Source organism: Corvus brachyrhynchos, unplaced genomic scaffold, assembly GCF_000691975.1.
Source record: "Corvus brachyrhynchos isolate BGI_N302 unplaced genomic scaffold, ASM69197v1 scaffold59, whole genome shotgun sequence".
NCBI lineage: Eukaryota > Metazoa > Chordata > Aves > Passeriformes > Corvidae > Corvus > Corvus brachyrhynchos.
The window spans coordinates 4283396-4308573 of record NW_008246054.1 but is presented as its reverse complement, the minus strand read 5'-3'; the positions used below and the strand labels follow the sequence as shown (position 1 = coordinate 4308573).

Here is a 25178-nt window from a genome sequence, read left to right as displayed (position 1 = left end):
GCCAGCACAATAATAATGGTTAGACCAAATTGTTGCATTATGACCCTAATAGCAGTGTTGTCAGAGCAGAGAATATCTGTACAGCCTCTTGCCTGACTTGGTGGGGCTGTAAAAACAAAAATTAAGCCAAAGGATGAGAGGATGTGGCCAGGATAGGGAAAAAACTAAAATGAAAAGGGTCACAAATAGATCCATACATTCACAGTGCATCCAGAGCTGCCACAGGCTATAAATTTTTATGATGAACCTAAAACTCAGGCTTTATTCTCAGAAAGATTTAAGAAACTTTGGGGGAAAGCCACCACCCATTTTTAGAGCTGCCCCCAAACCACACTAAACCAAGAGATGATTTTCAGACTAATTCAACTGAAGGCACCACGCAGAAGGTCAGGGATATCCCAAATCCCACTAATGTGCCCTTAACCCACCAACCCTTCTTCAGGGACACTGAGCCCAGCAGGCTGAGAGCAGCACCAGAGACCCAGCTAAAACTTGTAAGAGCACAGCAATATCTCTGCCCTCTTTCCATCCTCAGCTTCCCACTCCAATACCAATAAATATTCTCCTTTCCTGGAAGAGGCATCAGAAAGTGCCCTGAGCAGAGAGGAAAAGCTGGTGGGGGCTCAGAGAGGGTATTGCTGGACAGGAGGGTGTTGGGCAGGTAACCAGTGGGCAGCTGCCCAAGGAGAAGGTGAAAAGCTCTTTATTTTTAAACCTTTCCTATGATCATTCCCCTCTTTTTGAGTGCAGCCTAGCAGAATGTAGAGCAAAGAGAACACGTTGTTGGCAGTCGCAGAGACCAGCATTTTCAGTTCCTGATTTTTGGGAGTTTTTAGCCACACTTTCCCCAAGGGCAGATTGCTTTCCATGCAAATTCTTAGAGATGCTCTTATGCCTAATTATTGAATTTGAGAAGCCTTTCTCATCTTGCAGGGATTGTTTTGTTCTTGCTTGGCTGCTCACATTGTACAGATTAGACAGAACCTGCATTTCTGAAAATATTTTCTTTTTTAACCATTTGTACTTTATAAGATAAATTACACTGACTTTCCTACTCACATTTATTTGAAGTAGCAAAGATAAATGCAAGTGGGACCTGCTGCTAGATTTCCAACAACAGCCTGTAAGAAAACTTCAATATCAAGGGAAATATCTCTAGTTTGATTTGTTTAAGCAAACCAACACAAGGTTTGTGCCTAAAAATCTTGCAAGTGAAACCTGATTAAAAATAATAGTCTCACTCCCAGGCTGGGGGGATAAAAATCAGCAAAGCAAACACAGTGAACCTTGTATTGCTTCTTAAAGAGCAAACCAGTCTGAAAAATAATGCTGCTTTTAACCAGGAGCTTTGGGCTGCTCGCCCAGGTAGAAGAACCCCTTTGTTTGCTGCTTTTCAACTTCCCAACATCCCTTCACATTTGCTCTCTCCATCACCCTCCTGCACTGCCCAGCCCCTCCAGTGGCTCCCAGGGGATTCCAGTGGGCTGGTCAGGACTGTAACTCCATTAATTACCACATATTACAATGTGTTAAAGCCTTAAAACAACCAGAAATGCAACTTTCCCTGCACAGGGGCGGCTGCATCCGTCATCTCTCGCCCTGCTCTGCTCCCGCTCCCGGTGCCAGCACCGCTGTCCTACCTCTGCCACCGTAATCAGGGAGCTAAAATTGTTATCAGCTTAGCCCCAGCGATGAAAAGCACAGTCCCAGATCACACTTGCAGTTAGTTAGCATTTAGATAGGCTGGGACGGGGCTCTGTACAATAGGCATCAAAGCTGAACTCTTGGTGCAGCGAGAGGGATTAATTTCTTTAACCAACATGCCTGATCTGGCCTATCTCATTACCCTGCCTTGTCAGTGTCGATGTTAGATTTGATTGAAGATTATACCATTTAGGCCTTTCCCCTGCTTTCCACAGAAATCAGGCCTATTGAATTGCACATTCTTCCATGGGCCCCTGTCAATACTCAGAGGCCTGAGCCTCTAATTCTGCTTCATTTAAACTTCATCAACTTTTCCAATCAAGTGGAAGGATCTGAAATAGGCGCCGTAAGCAGAAAGGGCCTTTTTTCCTTTTGTCAGATAATTTATTCTGTTTTCTCTTTCTCTCCCCCTCGCTTCCCCACCTCTTTCTCTTTTTCTTCTTTTCGCTCCCTTTCCCTGATGCTGAAAATGAGATTACAGTATTTAAATGACTATGATAATCAATCGGGGGACCTTGAGCCGAGATTGAGGTTAATTTTTCTTAGCAGAACAAAGAAGCGTGATGCCATTGGGGATTTGAAGGTGCAATCTGTGTTTCATGCTTGTATTCTTGCCCCCCCCCACCCCGAAACTGCAGTTTTAGGAGTCTTTTCTTGTTACTAACTATGCAGTTGTTGTGATTTTTAAGAGGCAACCCCTAGGAGAGAAGAAATGTAATTTTGGGGCTGATAAATAGCTAACAGCCTTCAATCAACAATTTTAATAGGAAAAAACAATTCACTTGCATGGTGAGACTGCAGATCTAATGAAAGTGTTATCATTACCTTATTTATTTTTAAATATACTTGGAATAATTTTCTGCAGTGCTAGGAATAGTCCTCACAGCCTGCACAGCAGAGTTGTGACTTTTAACTGAATACCCCTTTTACCTAGCCACTCTTCCTACTCAGCAGCTTTCCTGGCTGCTTAGAAAAAAGTTGATGCTTTTGTCATGATTTTGCTAATCAGAAATGGAATCGCTTATGTTCATCTCAGAAGCTGCCTCGAAATGGCTTGTTAAGTCTTTAGATGATGTATTTTTGGTTGTAACACGCCAGCATTCGCTCACCTGGATCATTCCCATTCCCTGCTCTGGAAGAGAGAAAGAGAAAAATATGCATTTCTTTGCTTCCATCCTAGCTGTCTTGTCAGTGCTGTTTTACATGCTGCCACCCAATGTTATCTTTTATTTGTGTCAGGAGAGAGGATTTGACAAGTTCAGTATACAATGTTCATTTGGCAAGGCAAATTTTTCATACCAATTTTGAGTAGAAAATGAAACCATCTTTCAACACAACGAGCAACATCATTTTTGGACAGACTTATTATGAGAAGAAGAATTGCAAAACTTTATTTCCTTGCATGATGCAGAAGAAAAACAAACCAGGAAATGAGACATTTAAACAAAAAAAAAATAAATACATATATGAATGTTTGAGGCCATCAGCTCAAAAAAATAACCACCGGCTGCTGTCAGGTAGCTGTGGCCTCCTTTTTGTTAATCAGATGCTGCTGAATTTGGTTGTATCATAATGTAGCTTTGTTTGAAACCTTTTAGGCTGTCAGATAACTGGGGAAGGCAGACCAGACCAACTTTAGAAGTTTGTCAGCATTTGCCAAGCAAAACAGTCCTCAGTCAACAGCATTGGAGGTTTGGGAAGGGGCTCAGGGCCTGAGCAAGGAAGGCTCCAGGGACATTTCAAAGGGCTCTGGGTGCTTTGCCTCCACCCAGAATCCCAAATGTAACTTCTGGCAGTACTAAATACTCTGAACAAGCCAATTAATGGAAAAATCTCATTGTAAATTCTGCTGTCCCATGTGTCTCACAGCAGGTTCCCTGGGGATAAGGTTTTGTGTCTGGCAGCCTCCCACCACAATGGGCTTCTGCTCTGTGACCAGGACTTGCTGGTGCCACTGCAAATTGAGGACCCAGGACACTTAAATAAATATTGCCTGAGGAAGGCCATGCATTAAAAAGGGCTGTCAAAGCTTCACTGGGTAACAAATTCATTTTAGCCCCCACGACCCTGCAATGCTGGGAGGTGCAGCATGAGAGCCTTGTAGGATTGGGCTGAATGTCGTCCATATCCTACAAGTCCACAGGAAACCTCAGCCCCTGGTGGGAATTGATGCTCTTTGGTGCCCCAGCCATGGCCCTCTGAATTTTACCCCCAACAAAATTAGCAGCAGCCCCAAGATGTTCAGCCCCCAGACTTGGAAGAAGCTGTGTGTGTTTCAGGCAGTGTTTTGCTCTAAGAGTTTTCTCTCTTTAAGCAAATGTTGACTCACCATGGGGAAATTAAAACTCCATTAGACATTGCCACACTGCAGAGCAGACCCCATTACAGCGGTCGAGTTGCAATTAATTGGTTTCCTCAGATATTACTTAATTCTGGGAAGGCACAGAGAGATGGGAAGGACAAGGCTGATCTAAACAATAATTTCCTAAAATAACATAATCTAAATAAACTAATGAAGTGATTACATAGTTATTAATCTAATATGAAGAAGAGTCAGCAGAAAATATTGGGTATATAACAATTTAGAAAGAACAGTAGAATTAATACCGTTCTGGTTAGAATCATCATGAGGCAATCAGCATTTGTGCTTAGAGATGGATGCTGGTTTTGCAGATTAATTATATTTTCTGCTAAAAGCTGCCATTTCAAAGTGTCCCATCTTCTGCTTTTTTTGGTCTGTTGTTCATACTACTCAACTTTTCAACACCCAGATGGAAGGGGCCACTGCCTATGTGGCACTGCAGGTTTGGGGGTTGTTTTTAAAGTAAAGTTAATTTTTAATTAAGAAATGTGAAGTGAAATAACCACAAAAACAGACTCCCTTGTGTACAGATAGAATAATCAGCAATTTGAAAATATTCTGGCCCAGGGAGGGCTCTCCACAGGCAGTCCCTGTGCAGAGAGGCAGTGGGGAGCTGCATGCTTGGGGTGCAGCAGTGCCTTGGGTGCTGTGGGGCTCCCCAGGGCCGGGCAGGGTCCCCCCAGCCTGGGGCCAGTGCAGGGAGCAGATCCAGCCATTCCCATGGAGCAGATCCAGCCATTCCCACAGAGCTCCTCTGTGCAAAGCTCACTCGCTTGCATTATCAGGGTAGAGAAAGTATTTGGCTTCAGGAGAATAAATAACTAGGCCTTATAAGTCATTAAAAATGTATTACAAGAAAAATACAGTGCAGCTATAAATAGCAAACAAAGCAACTCCTATATAAACTTTTACAATTGCTGCTACTCTGACTATTTTTCACTGTCTGGTTTTAAGTGAGTTTAGCATCTGTGATCTCTGGAGACTGAGATCCCTTGAAGCTGCAGTTCTCCTGGCAGTGCTCTGGCCTCTGTAGGGCTCCCCCAGGTTGGATGATGAGCTTTTGGTGACAGGAGCTCAGGACTGGGACGTGCTCAGCCTGGCTGAGCAGAGACGGGAGCAGAGCTTGTGGTCAGTCCCAAACTGGAACTTTGGTGTTCCCCCCCCTCCTTTTGTTTTAAGTGGAAATACTTTACATTTGTGACAGTCTGACATGTAACAGTTACTTCCATAAAAGATATCACCTCTCCCTGTAAACTTCCACAGATACAGATCTTAATACGAAATAAACTCCATATAGCAAGGCATTAATCATTCAGTGATACATCATTACTGTCTCCCTTTTTGTTATTACTTAAAATAGTTCGCATAGGTAACATCAAGCACTCAGAGTAATTTTTACACCTTTCTGAAGGAATAGACACGTGTTTTGAAGAATTCAGTATTATCTCTGCATTGTGCTCAGTGCTCTGCTGAAGTCAGGGCGAGGTTGTTTTCAGGGGGAGATGAACTGCACTTTGTGCTTTCACACTTCAGTGTTAAGAGGTTTGTGTCATCTGGTCTGATTTTCTTTTTTTCATGTCAAGCAATAAAATGGAAGAATTTGGTGGTTAATACACCTTAATGCAATGTGGCACCCACAGCAAAGAAGGTACCTCAATCTTCCAGCTGACTTCAGCTGTGTGATGTTCTGACTTTGAAAAATCAAATCCTGGCTGTGGTCCCAACATAGGAACTCCACCACAGAGCGCTCACAGCACCAAAACTCCCACGTGTAGCTAATAGGTTGTTTCAAGGGAAAGACTGAGCTGCCTTGGCTGGACAGTGATGAACAATTAGAGGTTGCAGGACCCAGGTGTACTGAAGAAACCACAGTTTAATATTCAGGTCAGGGAAAGTAGGCCATGTATCTAAATGGTGAATCCTAATAAACCTAATAGAATCCTAATAACCCAAACAGAGCTGTGGAGGAGGACATTTTGTGCAGCTTACATCTTGAGAAATGTGATGTTTTCATGTGTGAGAGATCTTGGGCTGCATCAAATCCCTGATTGCAATGTAGTGACTCCAACTTGTTTGAAAATAAACCTGGGCACTGCAGTGGGGTCACTCACACCTTCATGGGTGTCAGGGAGAGCAAACGAGCTCTTCTGCATGGACATGCACTCTGGACTGCACTCCCAGCTGTGGAAACTGCTGTCTGGAAATGCTGGCCGAGGATTTCTTAACAGAACAGACCCATCAGGCTATTTCTACAAAAACTTTAAATTCAGCAAGTGATAATGGGAAAAAGCAATTTCCTTTCCATGAAGTGTGGGCTCTCGCTTTGTTTTCCTCCTAAACTCTCAAAATCCTCTTTTCTAAACTGCTTCCCCAGCCTCCCCCAGCTGGGGTCTCCTTACTCACCCCCTCCTGAAAGGCTGTCAGCATACCACAGTCCCTTTAATTTTGGAATTTAACGAGTAATTCTAAATTGGGATGCTGGAAAACCTGTGATTGTATCTACCATGTCTATCCTATCAGATGTGGTTCTGTGCTTTCCCTGCCCTGAAAACAAAGGGGAAGAGAGTTGAACACATGGTATCCTCAACTAGAAAGGACTTTGCTGTAAGAGGATATTGAGTTGTTTTGTAAAGCCCAATATTACGCTTGAATTATGCCTGAATAAGGAGAAAGGACATTGTTAAAGAGCCCTAAACATTGACCATAGTGGATCTTCTTTCTTCCAAACCCTTCCGTGCTGTTGTTTTTGGCTGGTAATGATTTGGTATTGTATTTATAAGCCGTCAGGGTAATCCAGAGAGCAGCAGGAGGGGCAGTTGCCTTAAATAAAGCTTTACAATGCTGCTAATTAAAATGATCCTTCCTCTCCCTATGATGACTAATGAGACAGAAAGAAGAACCAGGGAGGGTTAATGAAAATGTTGCCGTGAGATTCCCTATTTTTAATTGGTCTTTGTAATGTTTTAATCTTCTTTATGGTGTGGGGGTGGAAATGGAGAAATCTTCTTTCAACCTTTCTTGAACTACGTAGCACGTGGCATTTGAAACGTCCAGTTGTAGTTTTGTATTAAGTCTGTAGCCAAAGGTCTGAGACAGACTGTAGCCTTGAGATGGAAGAAGCAATTTCAGACTTAACTGAGGCCAGAAACAAGAAATGTGAAGCTGGTTTTAAGCTCAAGCTTCCAAAGCTCCAAGGGAGCATTCGTACCCTGAGGACTGGGGCTAAGATCTATTGTGAAGGATTGGCATTGATGCTCTATAGTATTTACAGCTTTAGGTCATGATGCTCTGTTAAATGCAATATTTATCCCATGAGCATGTCACAGTTCACCTCAGATGTCAAGAATTCAATTAATATTCTATTTAATAGAACACACCATGACCTAACCTTTTAATACTCTTAGTGCGTCTGAGCCCTCCTTATTAGTGTCACTTTCCAACTTTCCTTCTCAGCTGATGCATCTCCCAACAACTGGGATGGGGAAATTGGGAGCAAGGGGAGAGGGGAAGAGATTTAAATTACTTTTGGACCTCACTGTGAGGATTCAGCAGCTTTATCCCTTGTAAAACCTGGCTCACAGGAGTTTAGCACACCCCACTTTTCCCATTTTTAAGGGTTGACGTTTTGTAAGTTTCAACTTTCAATTTAAACCCACAAAAGGCACCACCAAATTTTTCATGGTTTGAGCTGATCCAGTTTCGAACAGCATTGCCCCTGCCTCACATCACATTATTGAGCTTGGGGTCAGGGGAAACCATTCGTGTGAGCAACACCTGCAGGATTCAATCTTTGGTTTGAAATTTTGTCTGTGCGCTGTGGGGGTGGGTTATAAATACCCAGGGGTTGGGAGAGCAGCCCTGCAGAAATTTCCCTGCATTGCATCTGGAAACTGTCTGAGGAAGTGAGATCCCTTGAATGCACCATGATTTTACAGGTCAGAATAGAAAATTGGAGGGCTCCTTCAATGAGCAAACAGGGCAGCCCAGTTCCAATGTTTGTGGTGGAAATCAGAGCCTCAGAACCAGGTTTTGCAATCCTTGTGTCACCGCTAACGAGCGACCAGCAGAAAGCCATAAAACCCAGTAAATTGTGTGTTTCAGATCATATGAATTAGAAGACAGGCTTAGTTATCTGATGGGGTTTATAGCAAGCTTTTTTAAAGAATATAATTAATTTTAAAAACTCCTAATTGGGATCTGCTTCAGACTGATACTTTTTCTATGCAAGACCTGTGTCATTAGAAATATAAAGAGCTTGAAAGCAAATAAGTGTTTTAAATTACTCTGTGTCGTGTAGCCTTTCCATTTTGAGAAGAATTAAACAGCAAAGTGTTTTTGAAGGCAGCATTTCCCTGCCTCGAGGCAGACGGGCAGGATGGGGTTAGCACAGAGAACACCTGCCTGCAGCTGGGAGGGGGCCACGCTATTACCACCCCTGTGATTTCAGCAAGATTTGTTGGGAGGATCAACCAATAAATACAGAGCCTGTACTGCAGCTCCTTAGAGTGGTAGGAAGAACAGACATTGTGCCAGATATTTTCATGCAACTATATTCATTATTTATGCAGAAGAAGAGATATTTCAGGAAAACAGAGCTGAACCATGAGTGACAAGGTATCTTTCCGGAGCATAAGGTGCAGGAAAATTGCACTGAGGTTGACAGCTTTTTAATGTAGAGTCTCTATTTCACTGAATTACTGCATGTTGGCATTTCAAAAGTACGAGATGACCTATTTATTAGCTGTGAATCAAACAGAAATTACATGCTAGAAAATAAAAAAGTTGTATGTTTCTTCCAGCTGGTAAGATGCTTATCCCACAGAAATAATACACACAGAAAGGAAAACCTGGAAACAAAGGATCATCAATCACAAGGCACTAAATTTAATGTTGTAGGACCTATATTTGTCATATAGTATTGCAATCATATGTGCTTGTTCCCTTACATGTGATGTAATATTAAATGTATGTGTGTCATAATACTTTAAAATTTCACTATCCTTGCTCTGCTTAGGCTCCTTTCACGCTCTCCCCTTTTGGAGAGAGAATAGTGGCTTGGAAACTTGGCTTTAATAGTAACATGCTTGTAAATGGGCAGTGCCAAAACCTCAGGAGGAAGGTAACCAGCTACCAAACTAAATGCTAGAAACTACCAGGCCGTGCAGATAGAGCATGTCCCTGTGGAAAAGGCAAAAGTGGGAGGAAAAACTGCCAAAAGAGCCCAAGTGGTATCCCTGGACTTTGCCAGAGGCAGATACCACATCTGAAGGAAATACCAACAGTATGTCATTTAGGGAATGGAAATTCAGCTTTCCCTGTGAAGTTTGGTACCTTGGATCTGAACAAAGGGCCAGAAAGAAAAAGCTAAAATTGTTGGATTTGGCAACTGACATTCAAATGAAGGTGGAACAAACTCCTACCTTCTCTTCCCTCACGATCTTACATAGACAAATAGATAAGTTACAGGAGCAAAAATGGCCAAGCCCAAACCTGGAGCAATGTCAAAAGTAGCTTTATGAGTGTATTTCATGTACCTTTGAGCTCAGAAAGGAAAGAATTTTATGTATTTCCATTTTTCACTCCAAGTATCACCATCAATATGAAGAGTAAACACTACTTTGCAAAGTCCAAATGAACTTGTGTCACACATGTAATGTTTTTATTTAAAAAAAAAAAAAAAGTGAAAACCACAAATTGGCTGTGTAGAAAGAAGGTTGCTGCCAGGTTTATCCTCAGACCTGGCAGTTTTGTACCGAAACTCATTCTGGAGCAGCAGCTTCCAAAACCAGGGCTCTATTACACCCCAGTGACTATGGCCAAGAGCACCAAACTCATCCTGACTTTGCAATAACCATGTCCTGAAGAGTGCAATTGAGCAATAACCTCCCAAAACAATTATAATTTCTGCTAATCCATCCATGTGGCAGGAAGAGGGTGGACAGCATTAAAAACTGCTCCTCCAGCTGCCTGCCCCAGAAAGAAATGAAGGAAAAATAGTACAAAAATTCCTGTTGATATATCAGAAACCCATTAGCAGAGGCACGTGGTGAACTTGATAAAGGCACCTTTGGCTCTGCCATTTTGCCCTTCTGGGAATGTCAATCTTTCACCAACCTTAAAGTCAAATCAGCTCTGCAATTGATCAGCACCACTTGGATATATCCATTTTTACATATCTATTCTGTCAATGTAATTTCCAGACTTACCAATACGGTGTCTGCTTCCTCACAATAGCTGGATAAAGCATATTTTTAAATACATGCTGATCCAGGTACATTTGCAGTAGAAGCAGGGCTGTGATTTTAGCTTTGCACATTCATTCAAGTGAACACATAGGATCTTGGGGGGAAAAAAAAAAAAATCTATACATTAGAAACATTTAATTGACCACTTGATGTTATCCCAGTCCCTCTGTGTTGAATCCTGAATGGTAAAACTTAACACGACTCTTTTTTGCTTGAATTATCCTCCTGCTCTTGCATATATACAAGCTACGTGCTCTAATGCAAGACTCATACATTTGTCTTAGTAATTTATCTCATTTCCTTTGGAATGGTGTCCCTCAGTGGCTCAGAGAAAGTGGAGCGGTTGTTTTAATAGATTTGAGTTTTATCTGCCTCTCTATTTGCAGCAGGGCATAATAATAATAAATTATGATACTAATAAGTAGGTTGTGCAGAATGGACTACAGTGGTACCACTTCCCTCCCCCTCCAAAAAAGTAATTTATGGGTACATTCTTGTGACTTTAGGGGTGTAATAAATTATCAGGGTTCGTTTTTCCATCCAATTTGAGGCAGTGCAGCTGTGTTTTGCAAGCAATAAACTCTCTTGTTGTATTTCTTAGCTAAGCACTGAAAAACACAGTGTGATTTTTTTTCCCTCCCTTCCCAATTATTGTTGCAACGCCTGGTAGCTTCTCTGTAGTTAAGGGTTTGCCAGTGCTTCTATTATAAACCTCAATTTTCAGGGGCCTATAACTTTGCTCTTTTAAATCATAGAGGGCTAGAACTTGGTGTACATCTCTGTCAATCTGGATGCTTTTTTCTCACTGAGAAAAAGGCACATTTTTTAAGGAGTCCAGACCTCAAAATCTTTTGAGTCATGTGTGGAAGTCAGAGACACATGGATGGGAGTAGCTGGTAATGCCTGGATACCTTTTCAGCTCCTGAAAAGCCTAGGATCCCTCTTATTTTGGACACATCCTGGTGCAGTATTTGGATCCTAATTACATTTCTGACAATGTACAAGAAGGGTAGCACCACGTGCCACTTTCCTGCTGGAGGTTTGGGGATCAAGGACGAGTCAACCAGTTGCAGGAGCTGCCTCCTTAAAGGTGATGCCCCGCTGTTGAGTGCTGGCCCAGGGTTCAGTGTGCTGAAAATACGGATGGCGTAAAGGAAACTGCAGATATTCACCCTTCCCAAGAAGCCTCGTGCAGCCTCAGCCAACTGTATCGACCAAAATATTGTCAGAGGGTCTCTGGATTCAAGGAGAGGTTAAGAGTCTGCGTGGGCCTGGTTCCCATTCCCATTCCTGCCCTCTTTGCATTCAGCCTGACAGGACCAGGATCAAAGAAGGAAGGCAGAAAATGAGAATATACAACAGCAGCACCAGAACTGCACAATCTCTGCAGCAACCTTGGAGACCCGAGGCTGGGAAGAACAGTGTGTGTCCAGCTCTGCCAGGGTATGGTGCATTCCTTCCCCCTCTGCAAAATCCTACTGCGTGGGGAAAATACCCACCTGATTTTCTGCTACTGCTTTGTCCAGGTGCAGTCATGCCCTGCATGCCCTGCACGGCCTCTGCTTTGCAATAGGAGGCCAAATACCTTCTAACACAAGGGAGTAAAAATGATTTTGGGTTTCCAGGGTGCTCTTAGGGGGGGCATTGTGGCAGGGAAGGAGCAGCTCCGAGCCCCTTTGTGCAGACTGCTCTTCCAGCTGCTCATCTCAGGCTGCACAGCTCTGCCAGACTAATGCTGCTGCTAAAGCTGCCTTCTACGTGATCAGCAATTAAGCTGTGAAGTCAGCCCCTTAATATTATGTTAACATAGTTCAGTATATTAAATGTAAAACAAGTCATAATTTTTAAAGGTACCTCGGCTTACTGAGTTTAAATGAAGGCAGCAGTAGGACTATCACAGCCATATGCAAATCACCTGCATTTTAAAGCTAACAATAGATTTTGCTTTATTGTTTTGGCATTTAACGAGTGGGAAAATAATAAATTAAGCCACATGGGGAATCCCTGGTGCTTTTACAAACTGAAGCAGTGCCCATTTGGAGAGAGAACATTCCCCATTTTTCTCCCTAGCTGCATTTCTCTTAACCCACCACCTTATTAAAGCTTATAGGGCAAAATTCTCTTCTCATATTCCTCTGGCAGCTCTTAGTCCACATTCAGCTCTCCCTACCTTCCCAGCTGTCTTTCATCCTGCCAGCTCTCTCTGCAGACAGGAAACACAAGAAGAGTAAAGACTGGCTGGGCCATAGGGAGTCAGAAGAAAGATGTTGTCATAGTTTTAGGAGGGTTACAATAGCTATTAGAGCATGGATGCTTTTTCTACCTGTTGTAATAGGGGATGCAGCTACCAGTGCAAGGTCCATGGGAGAGGCAGCTGCATCAGGCTCTGGTCAGCAGCATAATGGATCCATGCAGGATCCCAAATAGGGCCTCTGCAGCCGCCTGGTGTGACACCACCGTGGTTCTGTGGTGCTGTGTTTCCTTGGGGCTGCACAGCCAAAGGAAGGAAGGGGTTGAATGTTTTAGCAAGATGACCTCTCTTGTTTGAAGCATTTTAAACATGTTTTTAGACTGTGTTGCACAGGGAATAAGCAAAAAAATTAAATAAAAAATAATTAATTGTGTTTTCATTTTAACTCACCCAGCTCTTACTGATCAAAGCCCTGAGCCAAAATCAGGCTCAGCCATGAGGGTCATAGAATTACAGAACATCTCAGGGTGGAAGAGACGCATAAGACTGATTGAATGGACAGGTGTTGATCTTGCAAGTGGCAATGTTTAGCTCTCTTATCAACAGTCAGACATGCAGCTGAAAGCAGATCACATTGTGGATGTTTGCTCCTGGATGCCATCCTGGATGTGTCTTCTCCAGGCCATGTTTTCACAAAGGAAAACACACCACTTGATTGCCCCACAGCTCCTCTGTGTGAACAAGCACAGCCCTTCCTTGTACGGAGCAGGGACATTCAACGCGTGCTGGTTCCTTGTATTATCTGTGAGAAATATCAATTATGCACATCCATGAATATCCCCTGCACCTGCATTCCCCCAGGAACCCTTTTACCAACTCCAGAGGATGGAGTAGAATCAGGAACCAAGGCAAACCAGGTAGGCTGAAGTGAACACAGCACTGTGGCATGAACTGGCAACAGAAAATTGCAGAGTGAAAACTTAAAGAACAGGAACATAGAAAAATACTTTGAATGGAAACCTACAAATCTCAGACAAGTTTGGGATGTGCCTGGGGATAATTCTTCAGCTTCCCTCTCATGGCTCTGTACAGTCTCCTAGAAAAGCCCCTGTGGTCTTGCCACACATGTCTGTTTTATGTCAAATCTGCTGTTTGTCCTACTCAGTGCATTTCGTCAGTGGTGTGTAATGTTTGCTCTTACATCCACTCGACATGGGGAGATTGTAGGTAGAAAGTTTGTGCAGCCCTGTGAATATATGAAGCACTGCACAAGGATTATGGTTATTTTCATAATAATTCTCCACCCCTGCCTACATTTGAAGTCAGGGATGTCTGGTGCTGAACCAGACAAGCAGAACACACACAAAAGCCCAATTAGCTCCATATCACCAAAGCTCTTACAAACACTAATGCATTAATCATTGTAGAACTAAGAGATTGAGCATTGGTCTGTACTCCTGGCTCAGTTCAGTCAGGTTTTAACTTGACTGATGCTGAGGGTTACATGATGAATCTTGTCCATTCATCTCCACTGTGCAGGAGAGGAAGCAGAAACAAAGGCAGAGCACCTCACTGGCCACTCTGACCTCAGTCTGTGATGTCCCTTTGTAAAAACTGACCAAGTCTTAGCTCAGGAATGAGCACGTCCTAGGCTCAGGTCCAGAGGAGCATCAATCCTCTGTGCAACGCTTTCTGTTACCCTGTTAGAAAATCTGGATGTTGCTTAAAAACATGGAAAGTCTAAGTATGACATGAGAATAGACAGGGAAAGGCTAAACAGCAAAGTAAGTGTTTGGTTCTGTAAGAGATGCACAAACACACAAAAGCAAGCTGGCTCTAGGAAGAGCTTTTCAGATTACTTGAACATCTCTTTAAAAAATGGATTAAAATACAGATTCCCCCTATTATTTTTCAATAATAGAAGTGCAGCACAGAACAACTCACTAGTGCCACAAACTACTTTTTCATTTCTGTTTTTGTTTCATGCTTCAATATCTTCTTCCAGCTGCTCATGTCTCCTTTTCCTTCTCCTCACTTTGATCTATTAGTTTTCCCCAGAAATGGGGTTTATAAATCATTGTAATGCAGCCCTGGGAAAGACGGTGCTTAGTGCAGGGAGAAATACATTGCAGCTAACAGCCACGGCAGGGAGGAAAACTCTCACCTCGGAGAGGGGCTCTGGCGACAGGTTACGGATGGCGCTGGGTTATTTTATGTTTTCCTGCCAGCAGGGGCAGGGCCACAGGGAGCACTCCCTGCACCCCTCCACAATATTTCAAGCTTCCTTCTGCAGGCAAAAACAAACCGCCCAGGGGCTCGCAAGGGAAAGGAAGAGAGGAAAAAATTGCTAAAAGAAGGGGAGGGAAGGCAGGGCAGGTGGAGATGGATCGCTGGGTTCCTGCTTTTGCACCATTGCATCTTTTTTTTTAAAAAAAAAGAGATGTTTGTGTCTCTAGCACCCTGAAAAGATGCTAATTTCTTGCAGGTCCCATTCATTGGCAGCAGTGGTAGGATCCAGCTCGCCCAGGAACATTTCCACCCCTTTGTGCTAGGGCTTTTGTGTTCCCACTTTGTACTTGGGAAACTTCGTTGCTGGAGGACCCCAGGACAAGGCTGACCCCAGTGTTGCTGCTTGGTGAAGCTGAGAGGTCCCACAGGAGCCCCCCCTCCAGTGCTGCCCCACTTTGATCCCCATGAATGCAAATGCAGATGCTGTTTTTGTTGTTCAGGTCTTTTTGTATTTGAAACCTAAGGATTGAGCTTCTCTCTCCAGTCAGGATTTTGGAAGTTGGCTACAGTTATTAAAAAAATCATCTAGAAAATGAAGTGCAAGGCTGGGTACCAGGTCACTGGGTGATCTCCAAACAGCCTTTCCAGGCTGAATTGGCGGAAGGGCTGTTTTAGTGCTTGTGGCACAACACTGTGGCCAACCTGGCTGAAGGTCCGAGCATCTTCCCAGCAAGGGGAGATCCCCTGATCTTACTCCCTCCTGGGAGTAAAGGTTAGTTCTAAATGCAGAAAACCCAACATCATCATACAGCCAGAGAGACAAACCTTCGTCTGCAGAGATTTATGTACTTATCTCCTGCCCAGGAGGGCAGCTTGGATTAGGGGAACCCACTGACAGCCCTACTTAATTAGGGAGGAAATCATCATAACCTCCTAAGAGCAGCACAATCACATGCAAGCTACAGGCACTTTGAACCACTTGCTGTGTTTTTAGGATCACCAGCTCCTAATAAGACCACCCCAGGCAGACACACCATCCTTTAGTTCCGAAAGCACACAAAAGAGACACCATGCTGGAATCTTACCTCTATCTTTAACAAAGCATTACCCCCTCCTCACCCTCTTCCCCATAATTGCCTTGTTATTGTCATTGGTGCCATTGTTCATTGGCTCGGCCCTAGAGAGGCCCGAGGGAGCAGTTCTGCCTTAGCTAAACCAATATCTCCTGCAATAACCCCCTGCAGTTTCCCCTTTGCTATCCCATGTTGAATAAATCCTCCATCTCTGTTTGCTGAATGATTATAAAGATATGATTGAAGTTTCAGATTTATGGTTTCCTTTGAATCGAGGAGCAACTCCAATAATGCCAGAGCCTGTTTGCTGACTGTTTTCTGACAGGATACACAGAAAGGGAGATTTGTAAGAGCAAAACCAGGAATGCAGCGATTAGAGGGAGGTATTTTCTACACATGCAGTGCACACATATGCAGTCATGTAGAGGGGTTGGATTCACACACACACTTCCAGAGCATCCTCTGTCCAAGGATCTTGCTGTGGTTCCCAAGCACCCTGCCAGGCAGGGTGTGCACACAATATTTCACTCTAACAGCAAATCTGTCTCGAGCAGCCACACAAGGGACCCACAAGAATTGGTTGCTGGGTAAAGGAGGATCCTTACTAAAGATCTCGCTCAGCTGTGCTGAAAACTGAAGTGGTTGCTGAAGGCTGGCAAAGGGCTCTGTGTTAAGGTGGTCCTTACTGTCACCCTCAGGCTCCATGTGCCACGAGCTCCCTCTGAACTGTGCTAATGCAATCCTCCAGATGCCCGGGATGCTCTTTGGGGAGTGCAGAGAAACCCTCTGGCTCCTATAGGAGAACATCCCAGATGTTTCCTCTGATCAAAGCACCGACACCCAAAAAAAAAACCCACCAAAGGGGCACTGCACTTACAGGGAAAAGCAACTGCCTGCTGAAGACACCCAGTCTTGCACCTCCCTGCTGAGGCAACAGCCTCCCAGGGAATCTGGTGCGGGATTGTGACCTTCAAGTTGGGATAATTATCACCTTCCCCAGTGCTTGTCCTGGCCTGGGTGTCAAACCCCTCCTCTCCCCTCAGCCCATCCCAGCAGCATTTAGTGAGCCATCTCCATTATACAGCGGGATCCCGGGAATTGCACAGCATGGGGCACATTGCTATTCACATTCAGGTCAATATTAGTTTTTTAATGAATAAACCACCACAAAGCTGCAGTGAAAACAAAGTTTGTGACTTTGGTGTCAAAAATCTGAACAGAGAATCCAAAACGCATTCCCTTAGCCTTGCGGCCGCAGCTCATTTGCTTTTCCCTGATTCACAGCCATTTATGCTCATCCTCACTTCAACAAAAACGTATAAAACTCTTACAGCGTGATGCAGTCCTAAATTAAATGCACTTTAACATTGCTATATAACAAGGGAGTCTTTGCTCTTTTAAATTAATGCATGCAGCTGAGAAGGGGACCTTTGCTGGAAAATTTATTCTGCTTTATTTGGAGAAAACCCCACCTCGATCCACCTTCTCTGAGAGCAAAGATGATTTTGTGTGTTATAATGAGGAATTTGTAATAACGAGAGTGTTGCGTGTTGGAGTAACTACAAAGCCAACAACAGAAGACTTCTGAGAGCAGCAGTGTTTGTGTGATGTATGGTAATATTTTTCCTCAGTGCATTACAAAAGAAAAAAGCAAGATAAAAATATCTTCCATTTTCTCCCTAATTTGTAGTTTTCTGGTGTTAGCAAGGCTTATAAGACACATGCTCCCAATTAGCTGCTCCTCTTAATTTAAATGCTTCATAAATTATCTCCTGCGCTTGTGGATTATCACTTCATAATGCGAGTTAGCATTTAAATAAATAGCTGCGATGTAGGAAATTAGAGAGGTTTACAGTCTGAGGCAGCAGCATAATGAAGGAAAATACCACAGCAGCTGAACAGGGGTTGGGAGAGATGTGATGAGACAGAGATTTTTTTTTTTTCCCCTTTACCTTTTAGCAACCAAATTTGGACTGCAGCAGGGAAAATATGGGTCAGAACTCCAGCAGAGCAGGAGCCTTTTGTAATGGCTGAACACGAAGGGAACATGGAGAATTCTTAAGCACATAAAAACGTCTGCTTTAGCAAATATGATGCAATTAGGAAGTGACTTTTTCGAGCCAACTCTTGGTTGCCTCAGAAGGTCGCCCCTTTGAAAGCAATTGGGCTGCTCAGGTATGTCATACCTGAGCAGTATCCAACCCCTTCTGTTCTATCCTTTCAAAAAAAATATGGGACTGGAGAGAAAAACAGCAAAACAAAGCAGAGCTGGAATTGTATTGAGAAAATTTGGTGTGGAAAGCAATGAGGGAGTCAAATGTAGAATTATGGGGAATTTTCGAAAAATACATAGAGAGAGAGAAGAAAGCAAGCATTAATTTGTAAGCCACAAAACTTCTGCCATGTTTTTAGCACCATTAATAAGATCAACCTGTAGGCAATGAGAGTTTTTAAGCCTTGGCAGCAACTTCCCAATGCTATTTCAGCCCAGTTTCACACTAATTGTCGTAAATGTAGAAAATTAGGAAGACAGGGCAGGGAAAAACCTCATGACAGCTCCTTGGAGGATTAAGGCTGTCTCCAGTGCTCGCTGTTCTTGCCTTTGGTGTCACTGCTGCTTTTTCTGCCACAGGAGAAAACTCTGGGCAAGATCCTGCCAGGAGTCAACTCCGTTTGACTGCCACTGAGCTCTTCAGGAGCTGAAAACAGGCACCAGTGGGCTCAGGACCCTTTGGTGTTTATCTTGCAGAGCACCCAAGGTTGAGCACTACAGCTCTGGGAAGTTCTGCTATCACAGCTCTCTGCTTGTTCACACACACAGAATGTCAAAATCATGGATATTTTTTTCAAAAACACTGGAAAATCATAGAAGCCTTGACAGCCTTGACCAAAGTCCAGCCTTAGGCAGGAGTAAAGTTATTAGTTACCTTATTTCCTGGGAAAGTCTGACACATTAGGATTTCACAGGAGCTGGCTGTAAGTGTAATGGGCAGGGTGTGATTTTGCTCCCTGGGTTTTGCCGTTAAATTTCAGCAGGGTGAATACATTTTGCTGTAGGACACAGCAAATGATTTGGGCAGGTTCTTGCATCAGCACAAGGCCCTCGGTGCTTAATGGGAGTTGTGCCCAACTGACAGCAGGATTTGAGTGTTCGTTGTATTTAATATTCTTCAAGAGCGGGGGTCAAATTGTCTCATCATTTACATCCCTACAAGCCTGCTGATCCCAGGGGAACTGCACTTCCTCTGAACTCCACAGGAGTGAACATGGGCAACTGGACTGAAATCTGCTGGAAGGAGATTTCTGCCCGGACCCCTCAGGATTCAGGTGGAGTCTGCAGCTGCTGCTTCAAGACACAGTTCACCCTGCAGAGAGTTCAAGTCAGCACAGCAGGATCCTTGTTTCATCCTATAATTTTCTATTCCGACACGTAGCGTTTAGAAAGTGAAAAAGGGACTGATCCCACTCCAACCAACATCTGAAAGTTTACAGCTCTTCATCTCTCCAAGTTTCCAGGTGCTAAAAGAAAGGCTCTGGGGGCCAAACTGTGCCTGTGCTCAGCCCTGAAGTGGCTCTGTCCTCTGGGGCATATTTGCAGCTCTGTTATCACTTTGTCTTCTGAACCAGGCAGGAATGGCCACAGGTGCTCCTGGCTTATTCTGTGCCTGAGCCTGATAAGCCTCGATTTCTCTGGACTACGAGCACACAGAAACCAGCTCTTCTGTCCCAGCTGCAAGGGCTCTTCAGGTCTAAGAAAAACCTGGCAGAAGTCCTGATTTCTGAATGCAGGAGACAGGACTGGAAGCCCCAGGATGGGATTCCTTCAGGGAGATGGTGCCACTCTTTTATAGAATCCCCTTTTCTTCTTAAAGGGCATTTTAAATAATAAAATCGGAAGCTGCCGCATATCTTTCCAACTGATCTACTAATCATATTTCTTCAAATTTTATATCCCTGACCCTTGTAAAGGGATTGCAAGGAAGGCATTTTTTAAGCTGCATTTTAATAAGTCAATATGAAAGCTCAAAATTATTTAAAGCTTCTTAAATAGGATTATATTTGATTTCTTGTGGGAATAGTGAGGGATAGTCTAGTAAAGACGTTCTGTCCTGCTGAGGTTTTATTACATTAAAGAAACAGCATCCTTTTTTAAGAGCAAAAACTTTATCTATTCTCTAATGAAAATGGAGATTATTCTGCACATGAGGTGACTGAAGTTGGTAAGTTCCTGCATCTTTGATCAGAGATTAGAGTTTCTCCTTGAGTGAAAGCCAAGAGATTCCTGAACCAGAGGTTTGCCTGAATTTAACAAGTTGTCTCCTTATCTAAAATATTTGAATTTTCTTCTAGGAGGTACCACAAGTGTATTGACTTCAGACAAATTCTGCTGTGAAATAACAGGTAGCTCTCAAGGCAGCCACTATCTCATTTGCAGCCAGGAATTTAATTTGGCCTAAGAATCAGAGGTTCAGTGTTGCTGGGGAACTATTTTACTATATAGGAAATGTCATATCCAGTCTGCTTGGAAGGGCCCACAGTCAAATTCTCACTTGAATTCAACTCCTTTAATGTCAGTGTGACTTATTGAAGGCTATACTGGCAGCACTTAGCTTAGTGTGCCCTACTGCACCCAAATAAAAGCAGGGGAGTTAAATAGAAAACTACCTGTATGAAGCTGAAGCAGCAGCAGGGAGTTACATGGTGCAAGCAGCAGCTTCACTGAGCTGAGTTGCTCTGAACATAATCTGGGCCAACATCTGGCCTTGAGAACATAAAGGGATTTTTCTTGAAGTAGCAGATGGGGAGGTTCAAAGAACAGATATTAAGGATGAAACACAAAGAAAAGGTCGTAACTGCTGAAAGGGGACAGAACCTTTAAAAAAAAAGAAAAACTAAACCTAAAAACAAAGCCATTGTCCATTCTCCTTAACATTTAGAGAATGTTCTCTCATTCTGAAATAGCCCACACCCTTCTCTCAGCTGAACCTCATTGCCCTCACTGAAGCCAGTCATGGAGCAACAGCATTCCCTGGCAGAATTTGACTTCAGGGTTTGCAGCACAGCAGGTATCCCCAAGGCCGTGGTTCTCTGGGAAATGACAACCCCACTACACCCTTTCCATCTCCTCTCTGGATGCCCCACTTTTCTCTGGGAAGTCAACTGCAAAGATGGTAAAATTGCTTTTTTTGCCAAGGTGCTGTGCACTATTCTGCCCACGTTATACGCCGAGCTTCCAAAGCTGCTGCCACATCCAAGACAGAACTCTGATGTTCCCACCCTATCTGTCCATCCATGCCTCCTTTTTCCCACTGATGTTGCCTGTAGGGAGAGCAAGGACACAGAGATGTCCTTCTCCATCCAGCTGCTCCAGGATGCCCCCATGCTGTCCCAAACCTCCCTGCCATTGTCCCTACATATCCTCAAATCTGTCCCAGGCTCGTTCTGTCTCTTAGAGGTGAATGGTGGTTGTAGCTCAAGAAAAATCAGGCACAGGTAAGACCTCACTCAGCAGTAGCTGTAACCTGCACATTCATTTAGCCTGAATAACCCATCCCTGCTGCCAAGGGCTTTGTCTTCTGACTACAGACCACATTTCTTCCTCAGGACTGAGAACAGGCAGGGGCTGATGTGAACTTCACAAGCTGTGACACCCTCTACAGAAACACGTGTGCTTCTTTGACCTTCAGCGCTGGCACAAAAGCCTTACACAGACACAAATTTATCTTAGAGTCAGGTGCAGGTTTAATAGAGCAGGAGAAGATCGTTTTCAATATTTCCATCTCAATTACAGTCAAACACCTCGGTGAGTCTCAGCCTTTGGGGCTGTACCTGGGCTGGCTGCTCCCAGCGTGGAGACTGTCGGCAGAATCAGCAGAAATAGCACAACTGGGCAAGGTGTTGGTGATTTATCAATGCTGAAGTAATTCATCCTGACACGGAGGCACCGAGGAGGAGCTCAGGGTCCAGCAGGTGCCCCCGAAGACCTGAGAGTTACACGGTGCCACACATCGACAGTGGCAGACCTGGGATCTGACTCCTTAGCAAAAAACATCTTTTTTTTTTTTTTTTTCTAAACCCATTTTCAAACAGCAGGAAGAAGCAGCCTTGTTACAGAGAAAGGCAGTTTTAACAGTTGCAATGCCCTACTGCTAAAATTGTCCCTCCAACGGCACATTATCTACTAACTCTATAAAGAGGGACTAATGTTCAGCATCCCACAATTTTGGGGCAAACAGGATTTTTCAATGGAAAACCAGAAGGTGAATACACCCACGAAGACAAATGCGAGTATTGTGTACGCAAATACTTTCATATATGCCTGGCTCTTTAAAACCAAAATGATAGAGTTCATTTGCATTTAGATCTCTTTGGCTCCCTCTTTTCATCTAAAGACAAATCCTCACAAAGGCTGCTTAATTAGACCAAATTAGATTTCTACCTAGTGGCTTGTCATTCATTAGAAAACGCTGTTCTTTTTTTCAGTTTTGGTAATTATAAGCTGGTCTCGCAGTGTTCACTTCAGGCTCAAAGTCTGACTTGCATTCATGATTTTGTGCAGATGAGAGGAAAATTATTCAGTCGCATCAAGTCTGCCCATTTTACAAGTTGGATAAAGATCATCGCTGGAGTCTTTTATGTAATGGGGTATACTCTTTCTTAAGTCTTTAATGATTAATTGTAATAGCATATCTCATGGCAATTTTCAAGACTAAAAGCTAAGTGCAAACAGTTGGAATGCGCAGTGACTGTATCAGACAGCGGGTGCTTCCCTAGACTGGGGTTTCTGTGTTGGGCACTGTGTGTGGCCCTTGCTTGTTGGTGTTTCAGCCATGTTGGGAACAAGAAAATGGGAAGGGGCTGGTGCCAGGGGTTGGGTAGGGAGAACCTGGGCTGGAAGTGCCGCCTGCCTTCTCTCATTGCCCTCTCTAAGCCAGCGAGGGGACGCCTCTGCTGCCGGCGTTACACAAAACGCGGGTTCTAGAGGGGAAAATTGTTCAAATCCACACTTGACACTCAAAGGTTGGTGTCTAATAAGGCTGCAGCTCCCAGTGCAGGTCAGTTAGGAGCACAGGTTAGTGGAGACTGCACTTGTAGATGTACTCTGGTTTAGCAGTGTTGCTGTGCTGTCTGGAGTATTTGTAATGAAAAGAGTTAAACTCACAGCCAGATCCTTGAGCTTTGCCGTTCCTGACTCCAAGGGCAGCAGTTTGCCCAACCATCACCCTTTTCTCTGGAAAGACTCTTCCACTGCTATAGAACACTAGGATAATTTGGTCTCCCACTCTTCTCTCCTCAGTCCAAACTCGGTTCTCTTTGCTGTCCTGCATGGGCACACTGATTCCCTGCCTCAGTTTCCCCTCTATTACAGAGGATTAAAGCTCAGTGGCATGATTTGAAGCTGAATAAATCAGGGACAGATTTTGTGATGGTCCATCAAGCAAAACTTCCTTTGGCTTTGACCTTTAATGCTTATGAAAAGCTTCGAAGACAACTGCCAACTTATTATTAATAATCTTCTTGGGAGTGGAAGTTACAAGCAGTTGGCACCAGGCAGCCCAGCAGCCACCAGCCCCTGCTAGGATTTCTTCTGCACTAACAAACCCAGATTTCTCAGGTGTGTTTTTTATAACAACATTCTTGTTCTCCCTTTTTTTTTTTTTGTGAGAAAAGGAAAGTAAGTTTTTCCTTACACCTTTAAAAAAAAAAGAAATCTCATCAAATTTGCCTTTCTCAAAACACTGAACATTCCCTTTCTCATCTACCTAAACCTGATGTTGAGTTACTGTCCCCCAGAGGCTTTCAGTAGCTCAGTTCTGATGTATCCCTGCACTTTGTAGCTCACTGCCTTCTTAGAGTGTAATCAAACATCAAGCTAAGTAGCAAATAAATCTCCCGATCTCATAAGCTGCACAGCAAGATCATGTAAATGCAAATGAAGGGCTTGATTTCAAGCTGTCGCGGGGGGAAGGAGGGAAAAATGCTGGGCCTTGTCACTGCAATCACTTCACTCTGCAAGTGCAGTAAATCTGCAATAATAATAGTAATGGCAGCGTGACGGGAGGCTTTACTGTACAAGGGGGTGTAATGAAAAGGGGAACAGAAGGTAGCAAGGAGGCAGGGCCTGGCAGGCTGAAAATGCACCGGCACAGAGTTTGCAGGTGTCCACAGGGCAGATCCAGAGAGGAGGGGACGGGCAGCCCCGGCTGAGTCGGAGCAGAGAGGATTCAGGGATTTGTCCAGCATCCCCTCCTAGGGAAAGGCTGCAGAGACAGGGATTAAAAATCCACATCTCAGTCTCTTTCTGTACCTCTCTGCGTGGACACGTCTCCTGCCTCTCTGAGTCATCTTTAGCAAATTGATGCAATGTGTGTTGCTGGGCCATGAACACCAGGGGATGGAACACAAATAAGTCTTGCAACAAAACCTGGAATCCTTAAAGGTTTTGCACTCCCTTAAACCTTTGCAACGCCCCCACTTCTACAAACAGACACCTTTCAGAGCCTTCCTCTTCCTTTGCAGCAAACATTTTCCAACACTCAAACGCAAATCCAGGGCTCAAGCTCAGGGCTGCACAGATCAGAAACTACCTGGCAAAGGCTGGGGATAACTCAATACACCCAACAGCACTCACTTTTCAGCCAACCAAGGTACCCCCACTGATCAAACACCCCCAACACTGCCACTCTGAGCATGGCACCCTCCAAACCCCACCCAGACACACCTGGTTCAACCAGGGAAATTACCACGTTCAAGGGGAAAGGATGCATCAGCCAAGCCCTTAAAGACAGTTTGAGAGAGCAAACAAAGCCTCAGCGCACATCTCTTGCAGCCCTACAAGGTGTTGATCTCTGCTGGGTGCTCTGGGAATGCTTCAGGAAAAAGTCTAGAGCTGTCTTTTCCAAACTGGCTGGATAAACAACATTTAAGATGCTGGATTTTCCTCACTGAGGTCGTAAAGGGAGAAAACTTGCAGAAGGTACCCAGAGAAAATTAGGACCGCCTGGGATGCAGAGAGAGACGGTTTTAATTAGAGCCAAGAGGTGGGAAATAAGGCAGAGAAATGACATCTTAATGAGGTTTAATGAAGTTGTCTGCTGATGGGCACAGCTGTCAGACAGATCTGTATTCCAGCCAAGCAGCTTTGTGACAGGCTAAACCTGAACACAGGGAACAGTGCTGGAACTGGGAGAGAAAGAAAAAAAAGACCTTCTGCATCAACTTTGGCTCAGTTTCCCCACTGCTTTATGACAGAGCACACCTATAATGCCCCAGGACAAACAAATGAAACCAGCCCATGAGCTGGAAACAGCATTTTGCTAATTTATGAATGAGAAAGGCTGTAATCTTGGATTACACCGAGCAAGATTCATTCC

General features: G+C 43.9%; 1 protein-coding gene across 1 annotated transcript in view; it reads left to right on the top strand.

The window, feature by feature from the left end:
* The first annotated feature begins 19070 nt into the window (after nt 1–19070).
* CFAP77 (cilia and flagella associated protein 77) overlaps nt 19071–25178 on the top strand; it is a 33082-nt gene continuing 26974 nt past the window's right edge. The window contains exon 1 of the mRNA XM_017745411.1: nt 19071–19184. Coding sequence (XP_017600900.1) covers nt 19071–19184 — 114 coding nt within the window. The remainder of the gene's footprint in view (nt 19185–25178) is intronic.